The sequence below is a fragment of the Tribolium castaneum genome, chromosome 1 (genome assembly GCF_031307605.1).
Source record: "Tribolium castaneum strain GA2 chromosome 1, icTriCast1.1, whole genome shotgun sequence".
In the NCBI taxonomy this organism is placed as follows: domain Eukaryota; kingdom Metazoa; phylum Arthropoda; class Insecta; order Coleoptera; family Tenebrionidae; genus Tribolium; species Tribolium castaneum.
The window spans coordinates 34,909,413-34,931,938 of NC_087394.1; the positions used below are offsets into that span (position 1 = coordinate 34,909,413).

Below are 22,526 nucleotides of genomic sequence, written 5' to 3' on the forward strand. Positions count from 1 at the left end.
TACGCGCCACTGCCAATCAACAAATATATCGACGCGTGTTTGCAATAAATTTACCACTTAATTAATTTACAATTTATTTCTTGTCAATATAATTATTCCAAATTTCGTTCGATAAGGAACCTGATTTCGTCACAACCCTTCTGGTTGAGATGGTAATAAGGCAATTTCTGGCACCGTTTGATCCAAGAAGTGATATTCGGGTACGTCTTTGCATCAATCGGAACCACAATATCCATTGTGGTAATTGACGAAACTATGCTAAAGTCTGCGATAGTGACGGATTTTCCGGCAACCCAATCGTTACCCTCTAAAAACTTCTCCAAAAAATTGTAACTTTCCTTGATTGCGTCTTTTTGTGCTGAAGTTACAGTCTTGACGCTTTGGTAAATAACAGGGCGCTTAAAATTTCGGTCATAAATCGAAAAATAACTCGTCAACACCTACAATTACGTCCATGGTCCTGGGAAAAAGAATTCCATTTTCGAAATGCAACCTTTGGGTGACTATGGCCCGCGTTTGCAAGTCTTTGGGGTAGAGAGAATCGTCTTTGCCGTATTTGTCGACCAGATAGGCCATAATGGCATGACTGTCCCATAATATAAAACCGTCTTCTTCGACTAATGTTGGGACAGAGTGTTGGGGATTCAACTAGAATTTGTGGGTGCAGAACTGGTTGTATATATCGTGTTAGATAATTACGGGATTTTTGCCTCACCTTGGTATAATTTGACGAAAACTGCGCTCTGTCTAATAGATTTACTTCAACTAGTTCTACATCAAGATTCAAAGCCTTAATTGTCATTAAAGTTGCCCGAACTGGCTGGCTGTATGGAATCATGTACAGTTTTGGAGCCATGTTTACTGAGTAAAGTATTGGTGATAACTGAATAGAGGGGACGTAAAGTGTGATTTATCCTTGGTTCCGAAATGTGCGGAATAATTTTTTTTATTTCTCAAGCGTGTTCGCATACAAAATAAAAATACAAAAAATAAATTAATCCTATGAGTATGTATTATCACAAAATTTAGTTTGTCAGTAGTCATTTTTTTGTCAGTTTGCTTTCCACAGTCTCCTTGGACATTTGCAGTCCTTTTCTGTTCGCTTCATACTCTCCCAAAGATTCCATTTTCTTCATCCACGTTTTCACCTTGGGAAATATATCCTCCTCCACACTTACAAACAGGTCTAGCGTACTAATAGTGCTAATTAGACTATAATCAGCCACTGTTACGTGACCACCGGCTACCCATTTTTTCCCATCGAGGAATTTTTCCAAAAAGGCGTAAACCTCATGGGCTAATTTCACATCCTCAGGCTCTATACTCGTTTTTCCTTTGCGCAATATTGGGCCCTTGAAAGTACCTACTTGAAAAAAAGCCAATTAAGAATGTTAATTAAGTACCGCAATTTGAAGCATTCTTGGGAAAGCGATCCCGGACTCGAAATGTAGTCTTTGGTCAACGATAGCACGCTTGAGGAGTTCTTTGGGATAAAGGGATTCCTTGTGTTGACCGTATTTTGATACAAGATATGTCATAATCGCATGGCTGTCCCAAATAACGGAACCGTCCTCTTCAACCAGAGTCGGTACAGTGTGTTGAGGATTGATCTAAAATATTTAATTTAATTTTAGAAAGTTATTAAAAATTTAAGTACCTTGAGAAATTCCGGTTTTAGATGCTCGCCTTCGGTCAAGTTCAGTTCTTTGAGTTCTAATTCAAGTCCAATGGCCTTTGCTGTGATCAAAACAGCTCGAACCGGCGGACTTGGGTACACCATGTACAAAGTTGGGGCCATTTTACGCCGTCAACATTGAAATTTAGTGCTACAATGAGATCAGCAACGATGACTGTTTTGTGTATGTTCACACCTGTCACGTGGCACCATTGTTGTGACTTAAGTCAAGGCGGAAGAGACATCTGTTGATGTATTATGTAGTGAAACGTTAGTGGGACGATGTTAATTGCCCTCAATAGCGATCAACTTATGGCTTGTTATTTTCAACTAGAATTGCACACAAGAGGCTTTATCTGTTTGTTCCTGCTTTATTTACTAAAAAATGACCCAAAACAAAAATATGAATTTTATGCGTTATTTTAAGCTCATTTTGTACACATTTTAAGTGAGTGATGCATTGTTGTATTTTTTTTTTTCTTGAAAAAACAACTTAACTCGTGACTTTAAGCCTTGTTAGTACCTATATCATCTCCATGAATGAACCTTCTTAACCTTCCGTAATCAAAATGACTTGGAAAAAATGCTGCCGCTTATTCCCACTCTTAAACAGACTAATAAATATGTTGATAATTCGACAAGTCAACAGTCAGTGAGCGCATTTTGAGCAAGAGACACGCAATGGCGCCTACTCTGCATCTAATTTACGCTAGTCCCCCTGTACGAGCTGTTTTAATGACGGCTAAAGCCATCGGATTGACTTTAAAAGAAAATGAAATTAATCTTTTTGGTGGCGACCACATGAAGCCGGAATTTTTGAAGGTGCGAGTTTTTTTTCCAACTTTCCGTAATAAAGTCATTTCTTTAGCTTAATCCCCAACACACTGTGCCAACACTTGTCGATGATGATGGTTTTGCAATTTGGGACAGCCATGCAATTATCACTTACTTGGTTTCAAAATATGCCAAAAATGATGCTTTGTACCCTCAAGATGTAAAAAAGAGGGCAGTGGTTGACCAAAGGTTGCATTTTGAGTCGGGTACTGTCTTTGTCCGGCTGTTAAAAATCACTGTGAGTATAATTATACTGCAAACGTAATTTTTTGCTATTATGGATACACAGAGGCCGATACTTTTCGAAGGGAAGACCACAATTGATCCAAAAGATAGAGACAATATTTTGGAAGCGTATGGATTTTTGGATGTTTTTCTAAATGGGAAGCAATGGGTTGCTGGCGATTTTATCAGCGTAGCTGATTACAGTTTAGTGTCTTCTATCAGCAGTTTAAATGTACTAATACCCATTGATGCGCAAAAATATCCCAATGTGGTTGCGTGGCTGAAAAGAATTGAAGCACACTACTAATAAGGCCCTTATAGTACACAGCCACTTTTAAGGTAAAACACCCCGATTTTCAAGGTAGTTAAAAAAAGTAAAAATATTAAGCAAATTAGCCCCGGTTTTCAAGGTAATCTAAAAAACTAATAAGGCCCCATAGCACACAGCTATTTTTTAAGTAAAACACTCTGATTTTCAAGGGTAAACAAAAAAGCAAAAAAAAAACGTTAAAACACCCCGATTTTCCAGGTAGTTAAAAAAATAAAAAATATCAAGCAAAATAACCCGATTTTCAAGGTAATCTAAAAAAAAGTAAATATTTCAAGCAAAATGACCCAATTTTCAAGGACAAATAGAAAAGTAGAAAATATTGCGAAAATGACCGGATTTTCAAGGGTAAATAGAAAAGCAGAAAATATTGCGAAAATCAGGCACACTTCATTTTTTTAAGGAAAACACCATAATTTTCAATGTAGTTAAGAAAGCTAAAAATATCAAGCAAAACACCCTGGTTTTCCAGGTAGTTAAAAAAAGTAAAAAATATCAAGCAAAATAACCCGATTTTCCAGGTAGTTAAAAAAGTTAAAATAATCATTAAAATACCCCCGATTTTCCCGTGTGCTTAAAAAAACATCAAAATTTCAAGCAAAACACCCCGATTTTCAAGGATAAACAAAAAAAAGCAAAAAAAACCCGCGAAAACACGCCCGATTTTCAAGGGTAACTAGAAGTAATAAAATTCGCTACGCTCATGAGGTCTTCGTCCGAATTTTAAACAAAATAGCCTGTTTTTTCAAGACAGTTTGGGACACGGCACTTTTTAGGGTAAAACACCCCGATTTTCAAGGTAGTTTTAAAAAGTTTAATTTTCAAGCAAAATAGTCTGATTTTTCAAGGGTAAATAGAAAAGCAGAAAAAATTGTGAAAATGTCTCGATTTCAAGGTAGATAGAATACTTAGTTTTCTTAATCATTTTGCTTTGGTTTTAGGTCCGGTTATAAAACACCCTGTCTAATATATATAATATATATTTATGGGCTTTATCTTTTTTGATAAAGCCCATAAATAAATGGAAATAGAATTAACACCAATCAAGTTTATCATGAAATTCTCTTATAAATTCTTCTGATAATTCCTGATTTTCTGAAATATTTTTCCAATCAACTTTATCATGAAATTCTCTAATAAATTCTTCTGATAATTTCTGATCCTCAGATATTGAAATCCATTCAACGTTATCTTGAAATTCTCTAATAAATTCTTCAGATAATTTTTGGTTGGCTGATATTAAAGTCCAATGAACTTTATCTTGAAATTCTCTAATAAAACTTTCGGATAATTTTTGTTCGCGTGATATAAACACCCAATTAACTTTATCTTGAAATTCTTTTATAAAATCTTCAGATAATTTTTGTTTCCATGATATATAATCCCAATCAACTTTATTTTGAAATTCTCTTATAAATTCTTCTGATAATTCCTGATTTTCTGAAATATTTTTCCAATCAACTTTATCTTGAAATTCTCTAATAAAATCTTCAGATAATTTTTGATAGCGTGATATGCATTTCCAATCAACTTTCAGTTGTTCACTGATTGATTTAATTTCTTTTGGTTCTGTCATTTATTAAAAAAAAATAATTATTAACTATTAAGTTTGATATGAAAAATTAATTTACCAAATTAGACGAATTTCAAAAATTTATTCAGATGTTTATGTGCTACTTCTGGAGGTCATTTTATAAGTATAATGACACTAACTTTTCGAAGTAATTCAATGTGCTCATTTTCAATTATATCAAATTTAAATTCTTCCCCGTTTACTTTACAACAAAGAGTAGATATTCCAGTCTCTTTCAAATTTATAATTATGTCACCTTCCATTTAAAAGAAAAATTATTTAAGTTTATTTAGTAAAATCATAATCTTATCTATAATACTACATTTAATTTCAAAAATAGATAAATCAAATTTATACGATTTTGTCGTTTGCAAAGATTCATGATACTCGTAGTAATTATTGTCTTTAAAGAAATAAATTTTTCCATTAATATATCTAAAGGCTTTATCAACATTAGAAGGAATACTAGAAAACAATTCAGCTATCATACCATGTTTCTTAGGTCTAAGCAGACATTCATCAAATTGTATAAACATTGTGTTGTCATAAAATATATAAGTTTGACCAAAATAAGTACTAAATATTGCATTAATTTTCTTTCCACTAGGAACACCCAAACTTGTGATAGATCTTCCATTATAACCGTTTTTAACAACGAAATTAGGAAAATCAATAATATAATATAAGTTGTTTGTTGTTAACAAAATAGTTCCATCTGGTCTCTGATAAATTTGTGATATTTCTTGAAAATTATCTGGTAAAAAAGTTAAATAATCTGTAATTAATTTTGGTTTATTATCATAGCTCATGTCTTTTAAATTAACAATCCAGACATATTTCTTGTAGAAAATATACAATTTATGATTTGCTATTAAAAATGTGTTAATAGTTTCACTTAAGCTGCATAAATCAGGTAATGAATCAGTCTTTCCAGGAGTCAAAGTAATAGGTTTTTTAGTTGTGGTAGATGTAGTAGTTGTGGTAGTTGTAGTTGGTATTGATTCATATTTTGACCGTTCAGGTATTCCGTATAAATATTGAATTGCCCAAATATCATCTTGCGTTAATTTATCACCATCTCCTTTATAATAAGCATACATAATTGCTTTATCATTGGCAGAATGTTCAATACCTAAAGTATGTCCAATCTCATGCAATAATACCGTATAAAAATTTGTTTGTCCGTCAGGGGTATTACCTAGTTCTCCAAAATACCAGTTTTCTGATTTATCAAAATGAATTCCTAGACATTCATCGTTATTTGGAAAGAATCCATGTGCTAAAATATTACCTTTCCCATCGAAACTGTTAGAACATACTCCTTTTTGACACCGGGAATTATGATTATGTTGAAACGGCATATTAGCAAATGAAATAAGTATATCTGGTTTATTAATATTAAACTCAAATTTTAATTTTGAAACCGATTCCCATCGATCAAATGCTTTTTGTGCTAATTCTTTCATTTCGTTTGTTGCCAACGAAAAATACCATTTAAGATTTGTTTTAGACCATTTGTTAGTGTGAACTCTATAAGCAGTTGGATTATCTCTAACACCACATCTAGGAGTATTAATCAAAGCAAGTGTTTCTTGATTTAAAGTTCCATCAGCAGGTAAATTATAGAATTCTTGAAACTTTATTAATGCCTCACTGGTTTCAGTTATTAATGGTCCATTACTCTCTAAATACCCAAATTTTTCTAAATAATTATTAATATTAACATCGCCTTCTGTTCTGGGCTGGCCGTGCCAGACATCATCTGAACTTTTTACAGTAGTGAAAAATAAGAAAAGAATAATATATTTCATTTATTAGAGTAAATATCAAATTAAACAATTGAAATATCTTATTTAATTATTTACTAAGGTATGTGAAACACTTCATACGTCGCAGACGAATTTAATTACCGTTTAAGCGGACTTTTTCTAGGTATTTCTCTCTAGGAAAATAGTTAAAATTACTGACAAATTCCTCTTCACGTAAATTTATTTCTTTTTCATTTATTTTATCAGCCTTATATAAATGCAATAACTGTCTATAAAATTTATAAACTAACTTATATTCTTCAATTCTTTCTGATATTTTTAATCTCTTATCTAAGATTTCTATTACCCCCGCACCAAGAGATAAACAAACTAGTGGAGGTAGGGCCAACGAAGATAATCCCGATGCACTAAATAATAATTTACTGATAGATAATCCGATTCCAATTTTATAAAAATAAATGTAACTTTTTCTGTATACATACAACCGTTTTTTTAAATATTCGACTATGTCCTCGTCTTCGACTCCGGGCGGACCTTGCCTGTCTTCCTGATGAATTTGTAATTCAGAAAATTTTTCCATTTATAACATATAGATAATACATAATTAGAGCGAAGCCCTCATGAGCGAAGGGAATTTTTAACTTCGGTCAATCTTTTTCTCATTTAAACTACACGGAATCTGTTTAAAAGAATATAATATATCATAAAAATCTTTGCCTCTGTTTACATTGATTATTACATATATACAGTAATGACCACATAAAACAGAAGAATTCATTTGTAACTGCGTGCTATTCCACGCAATATTTTTTCCGCTACTTAATAAATATTTTTTAATTTTTTCTGGTGGAGATATTCCAAAACTGTCAAAATATAAAATATTTCTTAAATATGGTTTGTTTATGTAACATACCCAGTGTGAGCCATAACAATTAGAGGGTTGAAAATTAATTATACCTGATTCATCTTTTCTAATTTTTTTTGGTAACATGTCAATTGCAAAAACACCTCGAAAATTTCGCGTAGCTTCCTGAGGCAAACCCGAATTTTTCTCATTTTTCATAATATCAGATATTTCTATATTACTTAACCCCTTTTTCCTATCAATTTTATTCCTTGTCCATATGTCTTCGGGTTTTTCGTTTTTTTTTTATTCTTTTTTATACCATCTCCAAAGGCTTTTTGTGCTAATTTAGTACCTGCATAACCAGCTGCACCTAATCCTAATGCTTTGGCTACAGCTAATGCTGCAGGAATTAAAGCAGGTAAAAATCCACCAATCTGCGTTGGAGAAAATTTGATATCACAATATTTTTTCTTCTCTTTTTTACACTTTTTAATTTCATCAATCTGATTTTCTCTTAATTTAATAGTATTATTAGGTCTTTCTGTTAAATCGAATCTTATATTACAATCTATTCTTTTTTCTTTACAACTTTGGAGTTTCTTTATTTGATTGGGTGATAAATATACTTTATAATCATTCATTTATTTAATTAAATAAAACCTCGTTCACTTCATTTCCAAATAAATCTTTTCATCTATGATATTCATATTTGCAATTCTTTGAGATTCAACTACGGCATACATATAGTAATTAACATTTTGATAATCTTTTAATGTCCAATTAACTTCTAGTTCAGATGATTTTGTTTTACTAAATAAATTTTCATCATTTTCTTTTGTTACGTCAAAAGCAACAACTAAATAGAGGTTACAAAAATATTTATAGCTAACGCACGTACCTTCATCCAAATCTTTTTTATAATTACAAGAGAGGAAAGCGGCATACAAGCGTTGTAAATCCTTATTATTCACGTGATATTCATAAGTAGGATGTTGGGTACCGTTGATTTTAATATTTATTCTTTCTAAATTCATATTATCAAAAATCATCATTGACTTGGTAAAATTATCGTTTCGTTCAGCTTTAGAAAAAACTATAAAAACTCTAGATATTTTATTTTGATTATTTACAACGCGCCAGTTTCCACTTCCAGAAGACCACAAATTACTACGGTAACAGTTAAGCGCATTCCATCCACAAAGAAAGTTAGCTTTTCTAACTAATAATGAAGATAACATTTTTTCAGTTTCTAATGAGGGTTTTACTATTGGGATCCACAAACTAATATCAGATATTTCATAATCATAATTTCCATCGACTTTAGCGTGTAATATATTTTTCACCCTATTTTTACGTAATTCAATGCGAATTTTTCCATTCAAAACTTTGTTATAGTCTCGTACAAATCGGAAAATTTTAGATAAAGGTATAAATTTTGTAATAGTTTGTTCATCTTTTGTTAACAACCATCTCTCTAAATATCCTTTATTGAATGCAGAATTATTTGTGATTTTTGAAATAATAGTTTTTATATCAACGTCTAAATCTTTAAATTTTTCCGATTTATTTTGCTCATTATATTTATATTGAGAAGTATCTGCTGAATCTGCAGTGTCTGGATACCAACACAATTGTGATGCTGAAGTATCCGAAACATCTCCAGAAAATTCAATCAGATTTGAAATTAACGTAGCAACACCCACATAATTTGTTTCTTCTATTAATACCTCTTCATAGAATAGCCTCACATAGTCAAAATCATTTATCCCATTATTTGATATAGTTGCATAATTATTTGGATTGTTTTTAATTTTAGATTTGACAAAAATATAAGCACCTGATAAATGTTTCCATCCACTTATGTTAGTTTCCAGCGTATACTGTTCAAGTTCTTTCACATTGATATTACTTTCTCTTATTTCATTGTAAGTATAACTTTTTGTTGATTCATCGATTACAGGCATTTCATCAATACGCCATAAATTGTCCACAACGCTTTCCATTTATTTAAATAAAAAGGCGAAGTCTTTTAAGAAACTTAAGCATTTGCCTTTGGCTCTTGGCTGATTTTATCAGCATTCAGCAGATTTTTAATAATCTCCTTTGATTTTTTAGTTAATCGATTCGCCCTGCCTGTCTTAGCCTTTTTCAATCCGTCGCCTCGTAAATGTTCATTCATCGATTTTTCTTTCATTTTGTTTAGAATTGGACTTATAATTTCTTCTTTATAAGTAGAAAACGGCGGTGATTTTACGTATGTAGACGCTATATTTTTAAGCCCTGAAGTCACACCTTGAATGATATCATCTTTATTATTTTTCCAAAAAGGTTTTAATATATTACGATATAAAAAGCCTAATGCAGGTATAGCAAATTTTTTTATAGATTGAAAAATATTTCCACCTCTAATATCTCTATGATATTTAAGACCAAACCCATATTGTTTCGAAAATAATTGTTTTTTATGAACGACAAGTACCATTTATTCTACAAGAAAGACTGGCAGGACCAGCCCAGAGTCAACCAAAGGTTCACGAGGGAATCAAAAGATTCCGGAGTCAAAGACGAAGACTCAGCGAAGCTTCGTGAGCCAAAGGCGAACTTACTGAATATCTAGAACAAAATTTAAGCACTCTCCATTAAAATTTATCAACTGATTTAGCTGATTTGTAACGGAAATGCGAATATTAAATATATAATCCGTACGATTAATTGGTAAATATTTCGGATGCGTCGGTTCAATATTAATTAAAGATTTAGGCGAAATATTTGGAGTAAAAGCGTATATAACATCACTTTTGAGATTATTTTGATAACTAGATGAAACTAGGGAGCAGTGAATCAAGATTTGATCAATATCTTTAGTGATATTTCCAATTTTTGTTGCATAGTTTATTCCTGATTTATATATTTTTTTATCAAATCCTAAAAGCTCATGTATCTTACCGTGGGAAAAGTCAATTTCATAGTCTTTGTCGCGTATAATTAGCATAAAACGATTAGTTGCATAATTTACATCAAAATAAAACGGTGGTGTTTCAAACGTTCCAAAATATTCTTGGATATAATTATTTAATTCATTTTCATCGTACAAACCGTTTGGTAATTTTAATATTTTCCACTCCGATTCATTTCTATCATCGTCCCTGTCTTTCTTGATCTCGTTGTTTTTACCAGACTTGTATTCGCTTCGCTCATGAGGGCTTCGCCTAAATTTTATTTCGTTATTTTTATACTCTTCAGTAATGTTATCCCAACTATACCATAGACTTGCTGTTTTTAAAGCAATTTCACCTTTTAATCCAGATAAATTAATAGGGTTTTCAGAATAACTTATTTCAAAATCATTTTCTTTAGATCTAATGTGTATTAGACTCATTTATTCAGTTTAAAAAAGCCTGGCAAAGCCAGTCCAGAGGCGAAACCGAAGTGGACTAGTGCTCCGCATGCAGCGTAGAGAATATCTTTTTGTGATCTAATTTTTTTATGAGTTTTAAGTTTAACAATTTATCAAGTATTTCTACGCATTCATTATATACCTCAGTTGAATCATTTCCTGCATTTTTTGACGCAATTAATAGATCAAGACGTTCTACCATTTCATTCGGATCTGAAAAAATCTGGCATGGCCAGCTGAAGACCGAAGGTCGAATACCGCTTCCTGTTTGCTTCTCATAGATAGGAATTTTTTGAATATCTTCTAAAACACTTTTATATTTTTTCAACTGTGAACACACATATTGTAAATTATCAATTTTTTCTTTATCTTGTGATTTCTTTGCGTTTGTAAGGTGCGCATTTAATGATTTCAGTTTAGTTGATATTTCGGGTATCGTTGTATCAATTTTTGCATTTCGACTTCTAATGTCTAACGATAATAAATGTGAAGGTTTTTCAAATTTAAATTGTTTTTCAATAATATCAAAATTTAAATCTTTATCCGGATCTAAGCTTATTGAGGCAGGCGATTTTGGAAAAGATAATAAATTCGGTGCGCTCATGAGGACTTTGTTGGAATTATCTGATTCGCTTACATCATCGCCTTCAGCATTCGCCTTTGGTTCTGGGCTGATTTCATCAGCATTCTTCGGAACATTTTTGTCTTCAAGTCTGGGCAGGTCTTGTTCCTCAATTGCTAAAACATTTTTTGGATTCGCTTCGCTCATAAGAATTTGTTGTGTAAATTCAGTAATATTATCAAGTTTGTCAGTTATGGGTTTCTGTAATTTTTTTATTTCTTCCTTCGTTAAATGTTCTTTAAATTGTTTTAAATGGATCCTATTTTTTATTATTTCACGATTTTTTAAAATGGCGTCAATTATTTCAGTTTTACTATCCGTATTAGTCATTTATATACTGTGAAAAAAATATTCCTGGATAGGGATTTTAATAATATAAATGATTGACAAAACCAATCCAGAGTTAACCGAAGGTTCACGAGGGAATCGAAGGATTTCGGAGTCAAAGACGATGAACGACATATATTGTTTAAAATGTAAAGATAAAACAGAAAATATAGGTGGAGAAACAAAAGCAGGAAAACGAGGTTCTAAATATTATTTATCAAAATGTAAAATATGTGGATCAAAAAAATCAAAAATGATTAATGGCCCAACAAAAATGTTAATATCTGACAAACAAACGGATTATGGTTGGTATAAAAATATAATAACAGAATGGCTGACAAGTCTAAAATTTAATTATAAAATAAAAAAGACAGGAGAAGACTCAATGAATATTTATATAAAAAATTATGATGAAACTAAATTTAATTATGGAATTAAAGAAGCACTGGAAGATATACCAAATTACGATGGTGATGGTATACAAATAAATAATCCACGGCATATTAGAGATATATATTTTTTAAATCCTGATATGAGATTTAGTTTCTATCATTATTATCCAGATTAATAAGTTGGTCATAGAGTTTCGAAATAAGACAAAAAAAATATTTCTATCACACCATCTAGTGAATAATAGAGTTAGCATCACATCCACGAATTCGCTTCGCTCATGAGGGGTTTGCCTGAATTACAGAAAACTGTAATAATATTATTTAAATAAGTGAGGTTATTGTGAAAATTTTTTGAATTTTGGGTTTCGTTTTGAATTTCTTATACCGTTTTGAATTTTTTATTTCGTTTTGAAAATTTTATTTTAAACTTGATTTTTATTTTAGTTTAATTAATTAATTCGTGTGAAACACGTTATTAGTCTAACGCGAAAGAATTTGCCCGCTATAAGGATTCGAACACGCAGCGAAAGTGTGCGTATTTGTGTTAAATAAATGACTGGCAAAGCCAATCAAGAGTCAAAGACGATGAATACCTCTTTGCCTATTCATTTTATTAAAGCCGATGAAAAAGAACATTACAATGTTAATAAATTAGCGCCAAAATGGCCTTTTATATTAATAATTATAGGACGAAGCGGTTCTGGTAAAACAAATACTGTTGTCAATCTTTTAAAATATTTATTTTTTGATACTTTTTATTTGTATGCGAAAGATTTAGAAGAACCTTATTATCAGTTATTACAAAATGTGTTTGATGATGAAAAAATATCGATAATTGAATCGTATTTTTCATCAGATATAGAAGACATAGTCGATGTAGACGAACTGGATAGAGATAAACAAAACTTGATTGTTGTTGATGATTTCGTAACTGAAAAAGATCAAAAAAAATTGATAGATTTAGCTATACGCGGAAGAAAAATGAATGCTTCAATGATTTATATAACGCAGGATTGGTATAGAGTACCAAAATCAATTCGTTTACAATGTAATTATCTTTCAATATTTCCATCGTGTGATGGTAATGATATAAGCTTAATATTTAGAGAAAAGGGGTTGGATAAGAAACTCAGGGAATATTATGAAAATAACATTAAAAATTTTGATTGCTTAACTATTGATTTCAAAACTCCTGAAATGAAATATAGAAAGAATTTTACACCCATAAATGACTGGCAAAGCCACCCCAGAGCCGAAGGCGATGACATCTGAATACGTTCTTAGAAAAAATAGAAAAAAAGGTGGAAAATCAACAAGAGGACCACCTGGTATAGGATTTAATCTAACAGAAAATGGCGATTATGATATCGCAGGACACAAATTAGTTAATGTAAAACAACCAGAAAATCCTGGTGATGCTGTTAATTTACAATATTTAGCGTCAGCGAACGATAATATGATTAAAAAAGATGATTCAGAAAGCGTTTTAAAAATTGTTAAACCGGAACTCAGTAATATGATTAGAAAAGATGATTCGGAAACCGTTTTAAAAATTGTTAAACCTGAACTCAGTAACATGATTAAAAAAGATGATTCAGAAACCGTTGTAAAAATCGTTAGGCAATCGTTAAATTCGGTGAATATAATCGCTACAAAAAGATATATTGATATTGGTAATAGAAGAATAGTTAAAACTGCTGATGCAATTGATAAGTATGATGTTGTCAATAAAGGACAACTAGATATTTACGGAGAAAGGTTAATTAATTTGGAAACTGAATTCATGAAAAAAACTCATTATTCATTTTTACAATTTGTAGGAAAAATTAATTTTGAAAAGGGGGTTCATGATAAAAAGATTATAACTATGCTTAAGTTTACTTTTGATGGAGAATATTATCTTAGTATACCGATAAATATGGAAGTTATAAAATTCCGTTCAACAGCTGATCTGACAGATTTAGAAATTACTAATAACGAAATGAAAAAATTTGATCTTTCGAAGCCCTTTTCTATTAAAGAAACTGATTTATTGCTTTTTAGGATAAAAAAAGAAAAGGTAAACACAGATGAAAATCTAGGTGGTTATAACCATAATAAACCTTATCGATTAAAAACTCCAATCAGATTTTATATGCTAGTCAAGTTTTCTTTATAATTATCAGTCTTTGACCTTCATGCGCATTGCGCGTTAAAATAAAAATGGTATCTCTACTGTTTGTTGTACAGTAAATGGATTATTGTAAAATATGCAAAACCAAAACTAAATCCACTGGAGAACCAGAATTTATTGTAAAATATAAACGCTGGAGAAGAATATCAACTTGCAAAATTTGTCAATCAGTAAAAAATAATATTTCTAAATCACCTAAAGATATTTTAATTTTTGAATTATTTAAACCCGCTAGGAAAAAATACCCAACACGTCGCTTTCAATACAGAGGTATTGATGATACTTGGCATATAGATATTTATGTTTTTTATAGACCAAAAGGAAAAGCAGAAGATCCAAGCTATTCTTTAAGAACAAAGACAGAGTCGAAGACGAAGCCGAATGATTTTAATAAATTTAAAAAGATCAATAACGGTTTTATCTATATTCTAGTTGCTGAAGACACCTTTTCTAAATTTGTATGGGTAGAACCTTTAAAAACTAAATCAGGATTAGAAGTAGCTAACGCGTTTTTAAAAATCGTACAACAAGCGATTAAAGATAAACACAATCCACCGAAAAATTTACATGCTGATAGAGGAAAAGAGTTTTACAATAAAGATATGAGAATCGTTTTAAATAAGTACAATATCAATCTTTATAGTACTGGAACAAAAAATAAAGCTTTCTTTGTTGAGAGGTTCAACCGTACTTTAGGAAATAAATTCAAGCCAATATTGTATGACAGTTTTAATTGGCTTTCGTCACTACCAAAAATTATAAAAACTTATAACAATTCTTATCATTCTACGATTAAAATGAAGCCAAAAGATGTTAATAAAGAAAATGAAAGACAGTTATTAGAAACCGTATATATGATTACATTAACAAATAAAAAACCGAAATTTGAAGTTGGTGATAGAATTAGATTGTCTAATATGGTTGATATTTTTCGTAACAAATTAAAAACAAACTGGACTGAAGAAATATTCACAGTTGTAGAAAAACGCGTATATAATGTTTGGATTTATTTTGTTTCTGATCTTAACGGCGAAAAAATTAAAGAGGGGATATACGAAGAAGAAATGCAATTAACATTATTATAAGAATTATTGAAATAATACAAATAAAAATAAATATAATTTTTTTCTTTTCTTTTTTTAATTCCACAATCTTTAAGTTTGCCTTGATTAATAAATTCGCTGTGTTCATGGACGTATTCATCGTCGTCTTCGACACTGGACTGGCCTTGCCAGTCATTTATTAACTAGAGAAAGAGTATTTGCTAATCGTCTTTTTGCTCGTTCTTTATTGTTATATCTAATAACAGGATTTTTGTTCAGTAACGCGTTTATTTTTTCTTCATCATAAATATTTACCTCTTTTAATTCTTGTTCCAACACATTAATTTTATTATCTTTGTACTCAATTTCCTCGTCCATTTTTTCTATTGTTTCAACCGCAGCATTTCCTAATTCTTTTAAAATTCTGTTTTCCATATACAGCTGATTGGATGCTTTAACTTTATTACCAACAGATAAACTATTAAACTCAATACAGTCTTTTTTTATTCTATTTTGAATAATTTTTATCTGATTTTTGTCTGCAACATCAATTAGTGCCATTATTTATTAGATAGGGAATTCATAGTTTTATCAAACATTTTATCAAATTCTTCTTCGGATTTTGTACTGCCAGCAGTATGCTGAGAATTAGCTTTGTAATCTGATTGAGATGTGTTTGATTTGTGTTTAGATTTAATTTGTTTCTGTTTTTTGTTATATTGTTCTATGTTGTTTGATTTTGTGTTATGTTTAATTAGTGTTTCACCAGTGAGAAATTTTATTTGATTCCTAATTGTGTTTTCACCAATTTTATTCTGTTTAGCAAACTCTTTTAAAGTAATATTTTTAGAAGTAGGATCTCCTTTTTGTGCTAAAAAATTTAACGCTAATTGTCTTGATCGCATATTATTTAAATTCTTAACTGATGGAATACTAGACTCTGTTAACGTATAATCTTTTTTAATTATTATATTTATCTTTTGTTTAGCTGACTGTTCCCTTTTGGTATTATGAGCCATTTATTATGAAATAATATCTTTCTAATAAATGGGGAATAAAGATTGTCAGATTGATCATGAACAAACATCTCCGAATAATGAGTCGTTATTAAGAAAATGTTCCATTTGTCAAACCATAAAATCTCATTCAAATTTTGTTAAAAGTAAAAATCAGAAATATGGAATCGGATACGTGTGTTATGATTGTAAAAAAAGACGAAATGATAAATTTACTTGTAATATATGTTTTATGGATGTTCCGATACGATATAAAAAAAGACATTTCAAAAAAATATGGCATGAAAAATTAGAAAAATATATTAACGACTTAAAAGGATAATCTCATTCATAAATTTTTTTGAATAATTTTTTCCCTAATAAATGGGGCTCTCGAAAGATGAGCTTCGTAAAATGACACTTGAAGAAATTATAAAACTTACTAAAGGTGATTTAAAAAAAGTGGGTGACATAATTGAACAAATTAGTGAAGGCAATTCGTCATCGAGTTCAGATAAGAGTTCATCTTTGACACATGAGTCGTCCTCGATGGATAAATATTTTTTAACACCACAATCAAATAATGAGATTGTGCTAAATAAACTAAGTTTAAAAAAAATAAAAGCCATCGCAAAAAAGATGGGGTTAAAAAACTATTCGCAATATAACTCAAAGACTAAATTAGATCTTATAAAATTAATTCTAAAAGAAGAGCTCATCAATGCAGGCGATTGGTTTAATAAATTAAATAGACTTAGGACCGGTTTACAGAAAGCGAAATTAAGATTTAATTCAAAATTAAACTAATTCGAATTAAGTTGCCATTTGAAATGCATTGACAAATGTCAAGTTAATCGCGATTAAAATTTAATTGCAATTAAAATCTTCTGTAAACCGGCTCTCATCAATATTAAAAAATTAAAATCAATTGATGAAAAACTAGGTCTAAAGATAAAGCAAAATAGTAAAAAGACAGATCTAGTGAATCAAATTTCAGATAATGCCCTCATGAGCGAAGCGAATTTAAATACTGTTCTTAAAGAAATCGGGTCGCAAAGTTTAGAGGAATTATTAGAGGAAACCATGTCTAAAAACGAGTCGACTCAGAATACATCAATAAAAGAATTAAGAAAAATTGCCAGAGAAAAGAATATCACAGGTTACTCTAAAATGAAGAAGGCAGAATTATTACAAAAAATTAACGATCAACCGTTCGCTTTCGAAGATAGTTATTTTACAGAACTTTCAAAAAAATCTAAAATCAAAATAATAGAAACAAAAGCTGAATACACTAAAAAATGGAAGAAACATAAAGTTTACTATAAAGTTATATTATTGAAAGACAGGCAAGATGAAGAATCATCCGAGCCTGATCTTTCAGGCTTAATTATGAAAAAAATTACTGTCATTAGAGAGGGATTAAATGAAATGATTGAAATAGTAAAAGAGAAAACAAATTTCAAAGAAGGAGATTTATTAAATATAGTAGTTAATCACAATGATCTTTGGTCCCCTATTTCCACAGGGTTATCAAAAACTTCTGATATTGACAATTTATTAAACAAAATTCAAAGTATCTTAACTTCAAATCAAGATTTAGATATATACGGTTGTACATTTTATACTGAAGTAGTTAATATACCTAGAGGTGCTACTAATGCGAAAAGATTGCTAAATATAGCAGAAGACTCACGAACAAAGAGATGCATAGCGCTGATAAAAAACAAAGATAATTTATGTTGTCCAAGAGCTGTTATTGTTGGATTAACTTATCATACAAATATTATACTTGGTAGAGAATATGATCATAATGATATAAGATACATAAGAATGGGAAGAAATTTACAAACTACTTTAGCTCAAGAACTATGTAATCAACTTGGGGAATATAATAGAAATTATTTTACTTTAGATGATATTGCGAATATAGAAAGATTATTAAATATTCAAATAAAAATCGTAGCAGCCGAATGTTTTAATTCCATAATATATTCTGGGAATGAGAAAAACGTAAAAGTTTATTTATATAAAAATGGAAATCATTTTGATACAATCAGTAGTATGACAGCTTTCTTCGGTCAGTCTTATTATTGTGAAAAATGTGATAAACCATATCAAAACAAAGACGAACATAAATGCAAAAAGAAAGATAAAATGTGCATAATGTGTTTTAAATCTAATCATAAAGACTCTGTAAAAAGAATATATTGTGAAAAATGTAATAGATACTGCTTTAATCAAGAATGTTTAGAAAATCATTCAGAAATTTGTGAAAGATTTCATAAATGCTTAAAGTGTAATAAAATACTCAAAAGAGGTGATAAAATGGTTGACGAAGGTAAAAAAATGATTGAAGAAGGAAATAAAATAATTGAAGAAGGAAATAACAAGAAGGGTAATCAAATCATTAAAAAAGGTAACAAAATGATAGAAGAGGGTAGTAAAGAACACAGATGTGGATGGGAAAAATGTCGAAATTGTAATAAAGAAGTTGCAATATTAAAACATAATTGTTATATGCAATGGAAACGACAAAAAGGCGGAATATGTGAGACAATAATGAAAAACGGTGATAAAAAATATAAAGTAAAAGGCTGTAAAATTTGTGATAGAAAAGGCTGCACTGTAACATTTCCTGATAAAACAAACAAACAAACAAACAAAGGAAAAGAAACATTATTACTTAAAGACTTGGAAAAGGGTTCTGGATATTCCATAACAGATTTGCAACTTTTTACTAAAGACGGTAAAGAAAAAGCTGTAGTTACATTGAATAATGAATTTAAGTTGTTTTTACCAGATAGATTAGCTAAAAGGGGTGACGAACTAATAGGCTATATGTTAAAATATGATTTAGTTATGACTTATAATGGTTTGATAGATGTGAAAAATAAAGCAGGATTTACATATAAAACTCATGATATTACATTTAAAAAAATGGACAAACGTCCTGATAAAACAAACAAACATCCTGATAAAACAACCAAAAGAATAAAATATCACATTTATCAATGTAAAGATTGTAAAAATTGTGTTAAAAAACCGTTGGATGATGAAGAACCGTTTGAATGCCTTAAATGCGGATCTAAATACCATACAACTAAATGCACTTACACACAAAAATATTTATTTTTTGATTACGAAGCGATGCAAGAAACAGGCAAACACGTAGCTAATTTAGTTATATCTCACGATTTTAGCGGAAATATTAATTCTTTTAAGACTAACGAAGATTTCTGTAAATGGTTAATTTCTAGAGATCATCGAGGACACACAGCTATTGCACATTATTCTAAAGGTTATGATTCTTACTTTATTCTAAAATATTGCGTTGAAAACGGTATTCAACCTTTCTGCGTATATAATGGATCTAAAATAATGTTAATGGAAATAAAATCAATTAATTTAAGAATTATTGATAGTAGTAATTTTGTTCAAGGACCTTTAAAAAACTTCCCTAAAACATTCGGTCTAAAAGAACTTAAAAAAGGTTATTTTCCACATTTCTTCAATACAACGGAAAATCAGAACTATATTGGAAAAATACCTGATACAAAATACTATGGTGTTAATTCTATGAAACCAAAAGAAAGGGAAGAGTTTTTAGAATGGCATAAACAAAAAAGAAAAGAAAATTATTTGTTTGATTTTAAAAAAGAACTTTATGATTATTGTAATTCTGATGTTGATATATTAAGAAGAGGATGTCTTGAATTAAGAAATCAGTTTCTAGAAATTGCTAGTATAGATCCTTTTAGATATATTACTATTGCAGGTGTTTGCTTGGCGATATATAGATCAAAATATATTAAGAAAGATACAATAGCTGTTGTTGATAATCTAAAAAAAGATCAATATTCTCAACAATCAATTTCATGGTTAAATAGTTTTCATAATCCAAATATAAAACACGCATTAAACAATGGTGAAGCGTGGCAAAGCCACTCCAGAGCCAAAGGCGAAGTGAAAATATGTGGGTCAAAAGTTGACGGGTTTGATGAAAAATCCAATACTGTTTACCAATATCACGGTTGTTTTTGGCACGGTTGTACAAAATGTTATAGTTCAGATTTTATTAATAATAAGAATAAAACAACTATGGAAGATCTTTATGAGAAAACAATAGAAAGAAGCGAGCAATTAAAAAAAGCTGGTTATAACTTAATAGAAATGTGGGAATGTGAGTGGACGAAGTCAAAAGAATATAAGAAAGAAATGAAACAAATTGAAGAAGAAATTAAGGAATTGTAAGAACTTAATCCTAGAAACGCATTCTTTGGAGGAAGAACGAATGCAACAAAATTGCGCGTTAAGGGAAAGAAAATGAAATATATAGATATTTGCAGTTTATATCCAACAGTACAATGTTACGATGATTATCCAGTTGGACATCCTACTAAAATATTCAAACCTCGTACGTATAATACAGATTGGTATGGTTTAATAAAATGTGCAATTTTACTGCCAAGAGGATTGTATCACCCCGTTTTACCTGTTAAGAATAAAACCAAATCTAGTGATGAAAAACTAACATTTCCATTATGTCAATTGTGCGCAAAATTAAATAATCAAAAAGATAAATGTTCTCATACGGAATCTCAAAGAATTATCAGAGGAACCTGGTGTACCAACGAAGTAGAAAAAGCAATTGAAAAAGGCTATAAAATAATAAGTATTGATGAAGTTTGGCATTTTGAAAAAAAATCGAGTTATTTGTTTAAAGGATATGTAAAAGCATTTATGAAAATAAAGTTAGAGACAAGTGAATGGAGAAATGATTTTGAATCAGAAGAAGAATATAGAAAAGCTGTAAAAGAAAATCTAGGTATTGAATTGGGTAAAATAGAAAATAACCCTGGAAAGAGGGCTGTTGCTAAAATATGCTTAAATTCCTTATGGGGTAAATTTGGACAAAGACAAAATATGGGTGCAACAGAATATGTTACAGATGTTAAAAGATTTTATGAAATTTTATTAGATGACAGACTTGATAATATACATATCAATGAAATAAATGAAAATATGTTACAAATTGATTACAAGTATAAAGATTGCTATGTAGAAAATAATTTCAATACCAATATATTCATAGCTGCTTTTACAACTGCAAATGCTAGACTAAGATTGTACGAAATGTTAGACATATTAGGAGAAAGTGTAGTATATTATGATACAGATAGCATTGTATATATAGATGATGGAAAAAACACTGTTAAAACAGGCTGTCTATTGGGAGATTGGACAGACGAATTAGGTAAAGGCGTATGGATAATAGACTGGATATCAACAGGCCCAAAAAGTTATTGTTATAAGACTAATACAGGTAAAGTTGTTTGTAGAATAAAAGGATTTACGTTAAATTATGAAACGTCCGAAAAGATTAATTCCGATAGTATAAATAATATTTTAGAATACAAAGACAAAAAAATCAGTACACAATATAATCGAATTACCAGAGATACCAAAACTAAAGAACTTTTAAATAAAATAGAAACAAAGGAATTTGGTTTTGTTTATGACAAGAGAGTTATCCTGGAAAACTTTGATACAATACCGTTTGGATATGAACACAGATATTAATCCTTTGTTGATGTAAATGTCTAAAAATTGCATGCAAGAGTGTTAAATTGGTTGCCTACCTCGGAAAGTTGGTTGTGCGTATGCGCAAAATGCAAAATGTGTGTTGTGGTATTTTGACATTTTATGTTGGTTATTTGAAGCCAAAACAATTTAATATTTCGGAATTTTAAGATAGGTAAGAATATAAAAACAGTGGTAAAAATCCAATTGCCTGCGTTTTTGTTGTAGATAAAAGATAAAATGGATATACAAAAGCTATTAGTAGATTATCGTGAAGCGCAGAACACACGTCGAATTAAGAAAATTAATAAGAAAATAATGGGAGATTTTGTTGAATACAAGGTGGTTTACCAAAATGGTACAGGCCCGTTGGTACAAGAGGTTAAGATGAAAATATATCTCAAATTTAATAAATTTATCACTTTCCGCAAGAACAATGCTCGCATTAATTATTTGGAAGAAGATTTTTTGTTTAATGATAAACTTCCATGCGATACACAATTAAAAATAATATGTGAAGACGGGAATGAAGATATATCCTTAACTTTCAATAACAAAGGGGAGAAAGATGAATGTGTTCAAATGTTGATTTATTACCTAGGACTAAGGTGAGAAAACTTATATGCATAATATATATTTAATTTTTTGATTTTGTAGCAACCGGTCCACCCCGGACATAAACTAAAGTTACTTATATTATAAATATAAAAATAAAGTAATAAAACATTTAATAACAACTGTGTACC

The 22,526-nt window shown here is 30.1% G+C and overlaps 3 protein-coding genes across 16 annotated transcripts; 1 reads left to right on the plus strand and 2 right to left on the minus strand.

Annotated features, from left to right (window-relative positions):
- Positions 1-57: 57 nt before the first annotated feature.
- LOC659909 (glutathione S-transferase 1) lies at positions 58-957 on the minus strand. Its single transcript, XM_008192486.3, has 3 exons — positions 716-957; positions 445-648; positions 58-398 (listed from the first exon to the last, which is right to left on the minus strand). The coding sequence occupies exons 1-3, from the start codon at positions 854-856 to the stop codon at positions 93-95; spliced, it is 651 nt and encodes a 216-aa protein (XP_008190708.1). The 5' UTR covers positions 857-957; the 3' UTR covers positions 58-92.
- On the minus strand, positions 929-1,907 carry LOC659842 (glutathione S-transferase 1). The gene is made up of 3 exons (XM_966110.4): positions 1,658-1,907; positions 1,404-1,610; positions 929-1,352 (listed from the first exon to the last, which is right to left on the minus strand). The coding sequence occupies exons 1-3, from the start codon at positions 1,796-1,798 to the stop codon at positions 1,041-1,043; spliced, it is 660 nt and encodes a 219-aa protein (XP_971203.1). The 5' UTR covers positions 1,799-1,907; the 3' UTR covers positions 929-1,040.
- Positions 1,908-2,298: 391 nt separating this feature from the next.
- Positions 2,299-22,517, plus strand: LOC107398515 (glutathione S-transferase 1-like). Of its 14 annotated transcripts, none has more exons than XM_064359933.1 (6): positions 2,299-2,497; positions 2,544-2,747; positions 2,799-3,073; positions 3,264-21,955; positions 22,009-22,388; positions 22,438-22,517. In XM_064359933.1, the coding sequence occupies exons 1-3, from the start codon at positions 2,357-2,359 to the stop codon at positions 3,039-3,041; spliced, it is 588 nt and encodes a 195-aa protein (XP_064216003.1). In that variant the 5' UTR covers positions 2,299-2,356; the 3' UTR covers positions 3,042-3,073; positions 3,264-21,955; positions 22,009-22,388; positions 22,438-22,517. The 14 variants fall into 14 exon arrangements, 4 of the variants coding, with proteins under 4 accessions (XP_064216003.1, XP_064216004.1, XP_064216005.1 ...); XM_064359934.1 differs by having other exon boundaries at positions 6,146-21,955; XM_064359935.1 differs by having other exon boundaries at positions 6,740-21,955.
- Positions 22,518-22,526: the final 9 nt, after the last annotated feature.